Source organism: Enoplosus armatus, chromosome 11 (assembly GCF_043641665.1).
Source record: "Enoplosus armatus isolate fEnoArm2 chromosome 11, fEnoArm2.hap1, whole genome shotgun sequence".
NCBI classification, from domain to species: domain Eukaryota; kingdom Metazoa; phylum Chordata; class Actinopteri; order Centrarchiformes; family Enoplosidae; genus Enoplosus; species Enoplosus armatus.
In genome coordinates this window covers 22354993-22368902 of record NC_092190.1, presented here as the reverse complement: position 1 = coordinate 22368902, position 13910 = coordinate 22354993, and the positions used below count along the sequence as shown (strand labels likewise).

The window sequence follows — 13910 nt, the reverse complement described above, 5'->3', positions numbered from 1 at the left end:
CCTACCCCCGTCAAACAATTTGAATCCAGTTGTAAACATGAATTTGTAGCATGAAGTTGGCATACTGTGGCTGACCTTTGCAACTAAATGTTTCGTAATGTGAAAACGGTGTGCGGGCCTGTATTTAAATAGCAGTGACATTCCTCAGAATCATAAAATATCCATGAATATTTGTCTCAGAAATAATTGACAAGAGCAGTCAAGGCAATTCACAGACATGTTTACATTTTTTGATGAAGGCTATTGATGGAGTTATCTGACCTACACATAGTCCACCAGTCCAGGAATTTCATTACGTCTTTCCACTGTGTTAAATCCAGCCCTCCTTTTGTGACAAATGGAGGTACTATGGGATATAACATACAATCTGGCTTTACAAAGAATTAAGCGCACTACAAATATTTAATTACACACCAGACAATGAGGGTGAGAGTATTATTTCAAGCAAAGACCAGGGCTCTTAAGAGCTTTCAGCCTAATGATGTAATTCAGAAACAGAGTAGCATAGAGAACTACATGTGTGTGATGTTTCCTAAGTAGTATTAAAAGTGTTTTGAGTGTTTTGAGTACTGACTTTGGTGATGCCCCAAAGTTTGCTCTAGTGCCAACATGAGGTTGACATTTGTGGTTTTTAGTGAAACGTCTCAACAACTTTTGTACTGATTGCTATGAATTTTTGGTACAGAAATACATACATACATACATACATATATACATACCTCTGGATGAACTGTAATCACTTAACACTTAACTTTTCATCTAGCGCCATCATCAGGTCAAACTTTTAAATTGTTCCTTACTTTGGCAAAGAAACTCACAGAGCTGTGACTCAGAGTCCTGTTACCAATATCAACATGATGCATCTGCAGAGATCCACCAGCAGTTTAAGGCCAACAATTCCAGAGAAAACCTCCAGTAAAAACAGGGAAAATGCAGCCTCAATGAGGAGCATGTGCCAGGACTTAAGAGGAACAGCCGCTGTTAAAGATCTGCAACAGGTGACAGCCACCAAACACAGTCATATGTCTTAATTACCTCTAAATAAATATTCAGTTGCCTACTACAGATGCGTGTTTACATAAGTGTGCACGCAGCATGCTTTTCTAACAGGCCAATCACTTTCATTGCTTGTTTGCTTGTCTTTTGGTTCGAAAAAACGTATCTGTTTGTGTTTGTTGAACCAGTCAGCTGTGGTATTCACTCTGATGAGCGGGCCAAATGCAGCTTTTGGTTTTGGTGGTTTATCATAAAGCTCTGAGAACAAGAGGACAATTTAGTAAAAAGGATGAATCAAATCCCCACATGCTAGATCTAGCTGTTGGGGATTTCAGCCTGTTTATGTTCTGTAGTCATCAGTCCATCACAGCCACACTTGTGCATTTGTGCTTGCTTTTGGAGTTTTAAAGTGTCTCAATACAATTTATTACCTCCTCTGATGAAATCTTATACTAACATGGTACGTGTGTTTTTAAAAGTACAAAACCTTCTTAAAAATTAAATAAAAATGATATGAAGGGCTCTGTTTATAGGCCTTTTTGTCTACTAGAGACCTATTGCTAGGCATTTAACCATCACCATCTGCAGGTAGACCTGGTTACCTGGAAGCATAGTGTACCAGCATTCCCCCTAAGTGTGATGTCAGATATTGATTATCACAGTAATGATAACCGTCCTGGAATTTGACCTGAGGCAAACTCACTTTCCTGAAAGCTTCTGGTAAAGTTTCAGTCCCAGTTTGAATGACACCCAAAGATCACACGCAGCTGTATGTGTCATAGTGTAAATCTAGCTGAGTTTGTTCGTGAGCTCATGCTTGGCTTTAGATCTGATCCGATCATTGATTAATTGATGGATTGTATTGGCTGTATAAAGCCTCTGTTTGCTCCAGGCCTGCCAGAACACAGCTGCCAGCAGTTTCAATTAATATTCAATTAAAACTTGTAAATGTGTACAGCTCTGCTAGTTGTTGAGATATTTTGCTGCGACTGACAGACCAGCCAGTATCACCATCCTTACAGGCCCCGCTGTTACCTGGGCATCCTACACCTCACCGGGGGCGGTGTGATAGTCAGGTTGCAGTGACACACACCTTTGCAGTGTAAATGCTCACATGGGGATTTGACATGAAAGACATTTTTAAATGATTTTGATAAAGCCGTCAAGCGAAGTCTGTGCTGGAACCAGTTTGACAGTGTTGATATTATCAGCAGGATTGTCCATTAGAAGATTGATACGAGGGTGACATTAATATACCAGAAGACAAGTGGGACATATCTGTGTGTCGTGCCATAATTGTTGAGGATCTGTTGTACTTAAATATTACTCCCACAAACTCAGCTGAATTACAGTATACCATATCTGTAGTGTTTAGCCCCAGTGACTGGTAGCAAACCCATAATTCTGCATCAGTGTTGCTCAGCCCACAGCAACAGCTCTTCAGGTTTCTGTTGATGGTCTGTTCTGTTTGCGTGACTTGGAGGAGACAATCTAAACTGGGGATTAAGTCGCCAGGTTGGTGCTGGGAGGCTGTCGCAAGCTCAGCGAAGCGTTGAAGAGAATTGAGTATTTAGAGTGGATTAGTCCGGGGCTAGACGGCGAGGAAGGGGAAGCCCACCACACAATCCCCTTTTTCATTCTTACAGTCATCCAGGGAACAAGCCAGAGAGCCTCAGTCCCTCATACAGTCACAGCCAAGTTAATCTTTAATGCGGGGGACAAACGACACACATTTACACAACGACAGCCAACAGTCAAAAGGTTTTGTAACTGCACCTCTGTCCAATCTAAGCACTCGGTTTCATTAAGATGTTTAAATGTGCTTCACTTGAGTATCCTACACTTCATTTAGGTGAGTCAGCTGTGCCACCCAGAGTTTGGCTGCGGCAGATTGATATTTACCAGTGAACACCCATTATGCCATGAAGTACTTTAACAAACATTAATGGTCCAAACAGTTACTTGTGTATTTCCTGATATGTTTATATACACAAACCCCCTGGCTTCAGTTCGGCTTGGCTCGTCTGTCTCGTGTCTCCTTAAAAGGAAGTGGCTCTGTGTGCGTTGGCTTCCTCTTGATGACATCACCACATGCTCAGCCCATACAGATTGTTATCACAAACTCCTTCCTGTTTATTCACCATGGCTGAGTTTCTTCCAAAGCTTTGGGAACAGTGGGGGGTGGGGCTGGGTGGGGAATGAGTGCAGGTACTACAGTTTATCAAATCAGGCACAGTGGTGATGCTACAAGCAAGTAGGACCATAAGTAAGACAAATGAAAAAGCACCAATTCAGACAATTCCTGACAGAAAGATGCTAGTAATTCATCAGTATATTCAATATTATACAATATTTTGAGGGTTGTACATCCTCAAATGATAAATTCATGGATAGATTCATGCTGATGTAAACAGGCTTTCTAAAGTTTGAATTGGAGACTTCAAATCCCTCTCTACCTGGCCACGTTTAGCCTGCTGACACTTGATAGCCAGTTGGGTTTGTCTAGATTACATAACTTCTTTTCTTTTCTGTAATATTAGTTACTCTTCATTTCACTTCTCCGGACCCTTAGATCTCTAACTTTCATTTGGTTGCTTTTGTCCAAAGCGACTTTCAATAATTGCGTGCACACAAAAAAGCTAGATTACATCCAAAATTGGAAGTTCAACTTTCCCAATTAACAGCTAAAAGCAGGTTCAGAGAGAGAGCTTTTATTGAATAAGAAATGAGATGGAAGTGGCAGCATGGGGTGTTGAGGTGTAAAGTGAAAAGTTGGGTTCTCAGCCCGAGGTGTAAGTTAGGCAGTGACTCAGCTGTCCGGACTTCTTCTTTTTTTTATTAGTGCAAAGCCAAAACAGTAAAGACTTTACAGAAACAACAACGTTAGAAATAGAGATAAAAAAAATTGATAAAATACACAAACAGACAAAGACAAACAGGGTGATGTACAGAACTTAACATAATACATACACAAAACAAGGATGAAAGTGTAGTATAATATCATGCTGTTTCCGTGATTGAAATTAGTGTAAAAACCAGATGGAGTTGTGGAGTTCCCCCTGAATACCCTTTACTAAACCCCGGCAGTGTACCGTTGAGCAAGGCATGTAACCCTTCCCTACTTGGGTGTCACTGCCCATAGGCAAGGAGTAAGTTTGAATGTGTGTGACCTCATGGATGTGGCATGAAGAAATATATCATCTTTTGGAAATAAACATGTCACAGAAATTCCTCTGTGCATCTGATCTCCTGTTGTTCACTGCGCTCACAGAACTACATTGTGTAACTTCCTGTGAGGTATTGCTTACTCCCAACATGCTTCGGTAGCAGCGAGAGTTGCAACATAAACTGCCGCTGCCTGAAGCACCAGGCTACAAGAAGCTTCCTATTACTTCCACAAGGAAAAACAAGGAGGGCCCCACAGTGGATAACCAATTGGAAACATGTGGGTAACGGCATCCAAAAAGTCTCAAATGATGGCCACACACAGTATGTGACAGTCTTGTTGTCGTAAGACCCACAGCTTCTTGAGAAGAACAGTCCAGTATCATGTTTGTTGAAATGAATTTTCCATAATCCACAGTCTTGATTGGGAATATCATTAATGTGCTGGGGATGAAGCACTTTGTTGGTACTTCCATGTATGGATCTCAGGGAAAATATGGCAAAGACTGTAATGTGGTTTTAATGGTAGCACGGCATTTCTTCACTGTTTAAACCCAGCTGCCTCCCTTGTTTTTTAATTTTAGACATGTCTGAAGCATACTATTTGTTTTATTCCTGGCCTGATGTAGCCCGCATAGTTAGTTGCTAACCAGTTTGTTTGCCGTGCTGAGAGATCTACAGCTGTTCCGTGTGTTTGTGGTGCAGCCTGAGGCTCAGTTGCATGGCTGTGTGAGAGGAGGCAGGCGGGAGTAACCAGCAGTTAAAGGTGTTTCATGATCTGCATGGATCCTTGTCTGGCTAGAAACTTGTGAAATCAACCAAATCCTTTGTGATGATCTATCACATTTGTACTAATAGCAGCAGTATAGGTTTGCCTACAATCCACTGCAGCTACTGACTACATGTCAACAGACCCACCTCCCTGACACCTGAGTGAACTCCATCCACTGATAAAGATGTGAAACAGCTGAAAAATGGACCTTGACTTTCCAAAGTCAAGAATGAACTTTGATTCTGAAATTGAGTGATATTTTCCAATAAAATAGCGGGAAAGAATTAGAATAGATTTTCATAATTATACACTCACATTAGTTGTATGTTTAATAAACTATTAGTCAGTTAATTGCATGTTTAATCACTTCCCAAAGGCTGGTTAAGCATCGTTTTTATTATTATTCATTTCTTTTTTGTACAGTAGGTTGGTAGCTGGGTGGTAGTTTTCTCTGTGAGCATACATTGAATCTTTTCTGTTCAAATCTAACAAAGGCTCGATTTATCCATTTCTGCTCCTTGTGAGGAACAACTCGTCTGTTCAGTAGACTCATGTCTGTGGCTACAGCGTTTTAGCAGCCACTCCCTTTTTAGGCAACATCTGGGAGGTTTATAAGGTTTTGCAAAGAGGAAACAAGCTTTTTATTCCAGTTAGTCATCGTAACCCTCAACCGGATAATAAGCAAACTGTGTGCGTGAATCCACTTAATGGTCCCACCTTGTTTTTAAACGCACTCAAACCTCCAGTTGGTCAGAAATCAGAGTTATTTCAGTGCTCTCTTTGTCCATCTCGTCAGCACTCATAGTCATTAAAATACCCGTCCACTTTGGGTGCTGCAGACTGGCATTCAGGGCGTGGGAATTCAGCTCGCTGAAGACAGAGTCAAACCAGACTTTAGCCTTTAGCATTTAGTTCTGGTGGCTCTTGAAGGCATGGTGTCCGTATAAATTATCAGTAGACACAAGGGATCAGGTTGACAGAAGCCAGGCAAATGACCTCTGCAGTCACCTCAGTATGTGGCACGCACTATGGAGGTTGCATTTAAAACCACTGTGTGTAGAACTGTTGGGCGATCGTAGCACATTTCTAATGATTCGGATGACATAAGGTTTGGTTTGCTGAAAATTGGAAAATTTAAAATTCTTCATAAAGTAGCTTTAAAGAAGAATGACACTTTAATAATGTAATGTAAAATAAAATGGGACATGCCACTTTGGCTTCATAGCATAGCTCTTGCTTGATCATATTGCAAGTCAGTGTAAAGGTGGATTATGTAACATAGTGTATGTTCTCCTTGCTCCTGGTCCTATGTGTGAAATTAACCTTCCCTTCGATGCTTATCCTTTTTTCTTCTTTTGACAGAATTTAAAACATCTCACTGGTTATGTCCAAGCAATAGATCTTGTTAGAGCATCCATTTTTGCTATGAACTAGCTCATTTGCTCTCAGGAGGACAGCCACCCTATTGAAATTGTGCTGAATTAGAACAGTTTTGATAGAACCTGAGACCATGTAGGTCATTATAAATAGCTGTAAAGGAGGAGGAAAAAAAAGATGTGTGATTCGGTCTTTTGGCCTATTTAGATGCATCTTTGTGACTAGAGGCAACTGTAGTATACACTCATAGCTACAACACGCGTGGACACCCACATGATTCAGGATTTTACTCGCTTACAGTGACTGACATACTGGTGTATTTTGATAACTGCAAGAAAGTACTTATTAAAAATAATTACTTTTCATACACGTAATGTTTAGACAGTATTTGTTGTAGAATTATTTGGTGAACCAGGTGGGTGGAGTTTGACACATCAAGGCAACTCAGGTGTCGTCAGGTAGCAAAGAGTTTTGACTCATCACAATAAAAAAAGTTTCACTCTCACACTTTTTTGACTTCTATTTTCCAAGCCTCTGATATAATATACAAGACAAACTGCTGAAAGGTACTGTTAAAGATCATTTTGTGCATGATTGTACAAAAGATTTGGTCCTCAGGTGTGCCGATGTCTGCTTTGATATAGAGTTTCCTTGAAAAAGAAGTGACTGAAGTGACAAGTCTTTTTGTATTCAGAGAAACCATTGGATTTCTAGTGTGTTAACACCCTTAGTGAGTGTGTTTTAAGCACTCCCACCCAGTAACAAGGAAGGCAATAATGTGCAAATGATGAAGTCAGTCGCACCTCTCAGTTTCAAGAGGGTTTTGAGCTGCTGCTGCTGCGCTCATTTAGTACTGAAATTGCCAGTACGGATGCTGACGGTTTACCAAATGTCAAGAATACAACCGTGTGAATGATGTATAGAAGACAGGAAAGTCTGTTCAAATGACAGGGTTTTTCCTGGCTCAGAATGGGCCTTATGGGGGGGGTGACTTCGCACGACAGGAAGCATGATCGTTCCATGCACAGTATGAGTCTGTGTTACCTTATTTGACAGAAATCTATGCATTCTCCTGCTATTTCTGACCATTTGATGAACATTATGCTTAAGTAAATGAAAGGTTTGGGCCTCACTGAAACACTCATCTTCTATTTTCTTTATTTAGTAATACATCAAATGGTTTGTCAACTCTAATAAACATTCGTCTTTCTCCTTCATCTTCCTCTCCTTATCTTTGGAAAGTAGGCTGCAATTGTCCCTGCTCGCATCATGATCAAGCTGAAAACAAAACAAAATACAAAAATGTATTCGAATAGAGAATCTATAATTACAATTATAATTAACAGCCCAAAGACACTACAGCGTGACACTGGATGCCAAAATGAGCATTCAGGCCCAGTCAAAACAATGCAGCTTAGCTGGTTTATCCAGCATGATGAGAGGGGAGTTGACTGCTGGAAGTCAAGATGACGTATATTTAAGTTTATGTTCTGCTTGTTTAACAGTTAATATAGATAATTTGCTATTAAACACTTGTAGAGGATTTGAATTGCTTTCAAATCACGCAAGTTTGGCTATGCTTGCATTGTCTTATTTTCTCAGCCATATTGTAAGTAGGCCTTCTGTCTATTGTGGCAACGTGTTGACAGGTGACTGGACTTATTGTAGGTCATGTCGCAGTTTCTTTTGGTAGAAGATTACAGAATAGATGATTTCACAGTGTGACAAACATCGAGTGTGCTAGATTAGTAATAGACTTGGAAATAACTCTCAGGGTTGTTTTAATCCACTTGCTGCTGTTGGGTGGGGTTTACTGCCACCAGGACAATTCAGAGAGTGTCAAGCAAGTTGTCATTCACAGGAAAGTCTAATTCAATATATGATTGTCTGCATATCCTGGCACTTATTGTGTTGTGTTGAGTTGAGTTGCATTGTATGTGGTACTGTAGTACCCACCCACTGACAGCTGAATTAAAAACAGCTGTAAAAATATTTGCCAGTCATTTTCACCAAACTGATATCCACTATTATGTCTGTGACAGGTCTATATTTTCTCTTGACTCATTTGAATTAGGTCAATAGAAGGTCTCGTTTACTTAATGCAAACTAGTGATAAATGAAAAGAGTAAAAGCTCTTAAGCCCTGAGCTTGTTGTTGGATGGAGTAAGTGAGAATCAGTGCTCCGTCCTCCTCAGAGCAAAGTTGCCATGTTAGTGGAGGTTTTCAAGAACTACATTTATACTGCTGGAGGCCAAAAGACTGATGTCGTTACTCCTCTGACACGGCAACTTCTTCACCCCAAGGGTCACGGAACATAAAATGTGTTTTAAGAGGGAGAACCTGCATGCCTATGCGTCAGTGTAGATGCGTCAGCACAGGTACAGCATGAGATTTGAAGAGCTTGTTTTTGTGTGTGTCTGAAGGCCATGGGCGCAAATATTAAGAGTCCCAAGGACAATGAGCAATCATTGACTTAAAGGAAATGCCATTCAAGCAGTAAGTGAGTGAGCCACAGGGAGAGCAGCAATCAGTAAACACTACTTCTGGAAAATCTACCTCATCGCACAGACGACTGTTTTGAAGAGCTTTTTGTGACTTTTTCTGTGAAATATTGATTTCATTATTTTTTATTTTAAAGAGTTATTTTGCAGTGTTTACTGATGACAGCATTCTCTTCTTTTTTTTGACCTGGTACCAATTCACACACATTCACAAGCTGGAAGTGCTTAGTACACACACCGCTTACTGCAGCGTAAAAATCTCTACTGATGCAGCAACAAGCCTGCTGTTCTACCATTTTAGGCCTCTGTCGCCCATTTCTCCACCACTGAAACAGATTCAAGCAGATGTGCAATGTGTAAATCCCTCTCCAGACTTCAGCGCGCTTAGCTTAAATACTGCATCTGTAACTTAATGTATAGAGAAAAGCATCTCTGCACTGGCCTCTATATGTTGAAAGGTTCAAGTCTGTCGTTGACCACAACCCCCATCAACAATGTGTTGTGGTCAGGCGTAGTGTACTTGTGATCACTCCCCACTGTGGTGCAGCTTGTGCTGAAGTGCACAAGTTGCGGACAGGCCAACGTGGTAACCACAAGATGGCAGGGCAAGCACTATGTAATAAAACAAAGTCATATCATGACGTTAACAACAGCGCTGTCAAACATCTTACGATATCGCACACAAACAAACATAATAAAATGTTGATCATATAACATAAGAGCTTTTTGTGTATAATGTAATAATTTAGTATATTTTGCGATTATTACATCATGATTTCAATGGCAAAAAAACTTCATATTATGTTGTAATAGCATGCCAAACTGGTAGTGTCCATTGGAGACCTGCAGAGGCCCAGGTTCAGTTCTTGACAGCACGGTCTCCAGTCTGGCAATACCTTGTAACTAACACATCTGGCAGCGAGTGAGGGAGATACACATAAGCATCGTGACTACATTATTTACTACACATGATTTGTAGCCCGGGTGTAGTTGCTTTTTAAGTGTAAGATGAAAATATGAAAACATAACTGACAACCAGATCTATAATTTTGAGCAAACTCTGGTCGAGGGCATGCAGCCAAACTCCTTCAGATTTTTTTCTCTTTACATATTTTAAGTTTGAAGAAGTACAAATGGCAGAAAGAGAGTTGAATACTGAGGTCAAGTTGTTGAACCTAATTTATTCATCTGGTTTGTGTCCCAGAGATAGAGAAGACTCCATGTTTTACCTATTCTTTTTTTGTTTCTCAAAACGGTTCTCAGTGTGTGTGTGTGTGTGTGTGTGTGTGTCTGTGTCTGTGTCTGTGTGTGTGCTTGCCTTTGAAGCCTCTTTATTTGTATGTGTTTTCCTGTTACACGGTCATGGTGACTGACATTGGGGAAATGTATTAGTGCGACGGTAGGAGGGATTACAGTGTCCCCGCCTAGAGCCGAACAGACTGCAGCCGCACACTGTCTACCACAAAGTTAGAGGAAGGAAATGCTTACACACACTCTGTAACGCACACTCATACAGTACACGCTCTGAGAGAGGTCCTTTTAAGGAAAAGGCCCTGCTCTTGCCTGACTGCTGAGTGGAGCAATGCCTTCAAATACAGAAATATATAAATACACACACACATTTACACACTGTTGTGACTGCATGTCAGCATGAGTCTTAGGATTCTCACACGATTGTATACGTATAAATGCAGATCACTACATCTATTCAGAGTTTAAAGGACACTTGATATTGTGTGTTTATAGACACTGCTACAACACTGGTAATCCAGTCTACTGCGACATACTGCAGTGTAAAGAACATGATCTCTGAAGCTTTACTTCAATATAACTAACACCTGCACCTTTGAATAAAGTGTCCTTTTATTTTATTTCCTTCCCCACCATGTCCCACAAGTTTGACGTCTCTGTCGAGGAACTGGACCTCTGGTCACACCGTATTCAGTATTTATAGATGTGTGCCACTTTAGTCCAGCTAAATTGGCTGCTGTCTCACTTCTCTGTTTTCTATTTTCTCTCCCTGTTTCCATTTCTTTCTTTATCTGCCCCTCAGGCCGAGGCCAGGCTGGCAGCGAAGAGGGCGGCCAGAGCAGAGGCCAGAGAGATCCGCATGAAGGAGCTGGAGAGACAACAGAAGGAGGTATACGTCAAACACTCTCACCTTTTAAAACTATGATACAAGACACACCTTATGGCTAACTGTAAAGGGCATCGCTGCCAGTTGTATGGCCTAGTGGCAAACGTTGGTTTGATCCAATGGGCAACATTTTAAGGAGAGTTTTATCCCTTTGTCACCTCACGTCTGGAAGAGTTTCCAGTTTGTTGGGTACTATTATTACACCTAAGCGCTAACAGCTTAACATTGGGGGAGGTCAGCATATTTATGCAGTATAATTGCATTCAAGTTTGTCACACTTGGTGCTATTGTGTGCCACATGGCTTGATATTGCTTTACCCTGAATAACAAGAGGATTTCAGCAGTCTTGTTGGTAGTTTCAACCTACATTAAAGCATTTCCTGTCAACATTGCTTTACTCTCTTAAGCTGGGACTCTTAAATCCTGTGTGGGTCATGGGTCAGAGGTGCTGTAACTACAGCATTGAGAAGCACTGCTGGGGATTTCCTAGCAGTCAAATAGAATTTGCAGAAAAAATGAGAAGAAACTCATTATGTACAAATAGATTCAGGATGAACTAATAAAACACCCACCTCCTTATCAATCTGCTCTGTAGTAACATGTCATTATCCAACTCCCTGGATCCTCTGGATTTGATTTAAATGACTGTTACTCCCTAATCGAATTATTCTTAAAGGCCATCTGAACATGGAACTTCTCTTAAAACAGTGCAGAACATCTGGAATATAGGTGATAAATGTCACTTGTGCAGCTCATCTTGTTAAACACTGTCTTGATTAAAGTGGATTTGTGTTAAAGCAATGTTTCCAACTATACAACAACATATTAAAATAAGTGAAGTATTCATGTCTCTTAGTCATAAGGCTCCGTTGGTTTAGGAACATTAAACAAGTAAAAGCTCACAGTCAGACTCACTGATTACTCTTTCAAGAAGGGTTTGAACCGTTTCCAGTTCATCTCAGGCTAAATTGAAAAAAATCTTCCAGGACTTTTCATTGGCAGCATTTAATTGGAGCTTCTTGAAATGACAAGTGGTTCTGGAGATGAAAAAGCCCACGCCACACTGCAACACCTGCTACTATATGTTGTTATATTTTAACCTGTTCTTCCAAACCAAAATGGATAACGACATACTTTATGTAGTATAGCAGTATTAGTCGTATTTACTCCTCTAGTTGGCCACTGAATTTCATACCTGGAAGCCTCTGACTGGGTGATCCCCTCCAGAAATTACTCGACCTTAATTAGAAGGGCCTGTGGTATTTTTTAAATTTAAAATAAATGAAAGATTGAGTTCCTCTTTACCAATATAAGACCCAACAGACCCTCTGCATCCAGCACTACTTTCTGATGAGTGTTGAAACAGGTGCAGGGCTGGACAGTCTGTGTGTGGTTGTGTGTTTGGGCTGCAGGTCAGTGGTGAGTTTTTCTTTCTCTGGTTTTGCACCTCTGATCTGTACCATGGGGAGTAGCGCTTCTCCCAGCTCACTATTCTTAGCCTGGAGTAATCCCACACACACACAAACAGACTTCTGCCTCTCACCTGTCAAAACTGAACTCTTAAAGGTTGTATGAGTTTTCTGTCCGGAGTTAAGACCCCTGAATTGAGAAACAGTTTACATATGAAATACTGAATTAAATACCTGGAAGAATCAGGGTACTTCATTGCATTGTTGCAAAAATATTGTAAATCAAATACTGACATGAATAAATCCTACTCATGGATTTACAACATTGCTCACAATGACCTAATACGACCAGAAATAATGTAAGGGATCGCTACTGCACCTCAGTTATAAACAATAGAGCAAAAGTGATTGACCACTTTATGTCCCTCTGATATATTTCACAGAAGAGATGTGTTGCTTGTCATTATAAAAACGCTTTTCCCGTTAAGGTATATCAGATTAATCAGCAGCTCTCATCTATTCAGCGATCAAAACACAGGTGGTGAGCCTGAACAACAACAGTCTACATGTGCACACACACACCAGTCATACGCACTGGATTATTGGTCAATGTTAAGCTGAGTCTGGTCAGTGTGTGTGTGTGTGTGTGTGTTTGTTAAACCCTTTAGCCGAGTTCTAAAGTAGCTTAGCAGGTTGCGCTCCTTGGTCCAGCCTACAGTGGAGCAGTAGTTGTTGTTGACATGAACGATGGGTCGCTGCACTCGCAACCACCTGCGGGACTTTCGGATGTTTTCTCACACACTCAAGACAGGATTTAAGGGTGGATTATTGGCTGTATAGCAGCAAACGAGAGACGTGTGGTTGCCTCCGTTGTCCTGAGCTCAAACCTCGGTGCTCTGTCCCGCCGCGATCCTGCATACATGACTGGCCGTGGTCTTTCCTGCTGACTGCTGAAGGATGCGACCTTTCCTGGTACCCTGAGGGCAGCAGGACGGCCGGGCGTCGGCTGGCAGGGAGGGGGCTGAGGGCTGCCCTCACCGGGCGCCCAAGAACCCCTCCGATCAAGAAGGGGAGCTCGGTGAGTCGAATAGAACGGGTGCAGACACGTAAGATGATTGTGTAACCCATTTGATGAATGGGCTTATGACGGTGCCTGGCTCACTTGCTAATTGGGTGTCCAGACACGTAATGAGAGATAAGTAAGCTGACAAAATCTCTCCAGTCAGTTATTCATCTGTTTTGGACTGCGCATTGATCATTTCTCTGCCACGTTATGCTCTTGTACTTCTTAATTCTCACATTCTATTAATTGGTGGTGGAAGTGGAAAACGACAGACTCTGCTTTTTTAACCGACAGCATGTTTTGTTGGCAGAAAGGTCAAAACCGAGAGAGACGGAAGGTCAGAGTTCATGCAGCACACGTAGATGAAGAGATTAAAGTTGCTGTGGATTTATCTGTGTTCACTATTAAGGCACACAGTGTGTTTCTTTTTCGTTCTAATACTGAAACAGGGATATTTTATGCAGTTATTATTATTTGAAGTGAGGGTGAC

General features: G+C 41.1%; 1 protein-coding gene across 1 annotated transcript in view; it reads left to right on the top strand.

The window, feature by feature from the left end:
- The window catches only part of lrrfip1a (leucine rich repeat (in FLII) interacting protein 1a), a 38204-nt gene that overhangs the window by 2935 nt on the left and 21359 nt on the right, over positions 1 to 13910 (top strand). The window contains exon 2 of the mRNA XM_070914408.1: positions 10865 to 10951. Within this exon, the coding sequence (XP_070770509.1) occupies positions 10865 to 10951 (87 nt within the window). The remainder of the gene's footprint in view (positions 1 to 10864; positions 10952 to 13910) is intronic.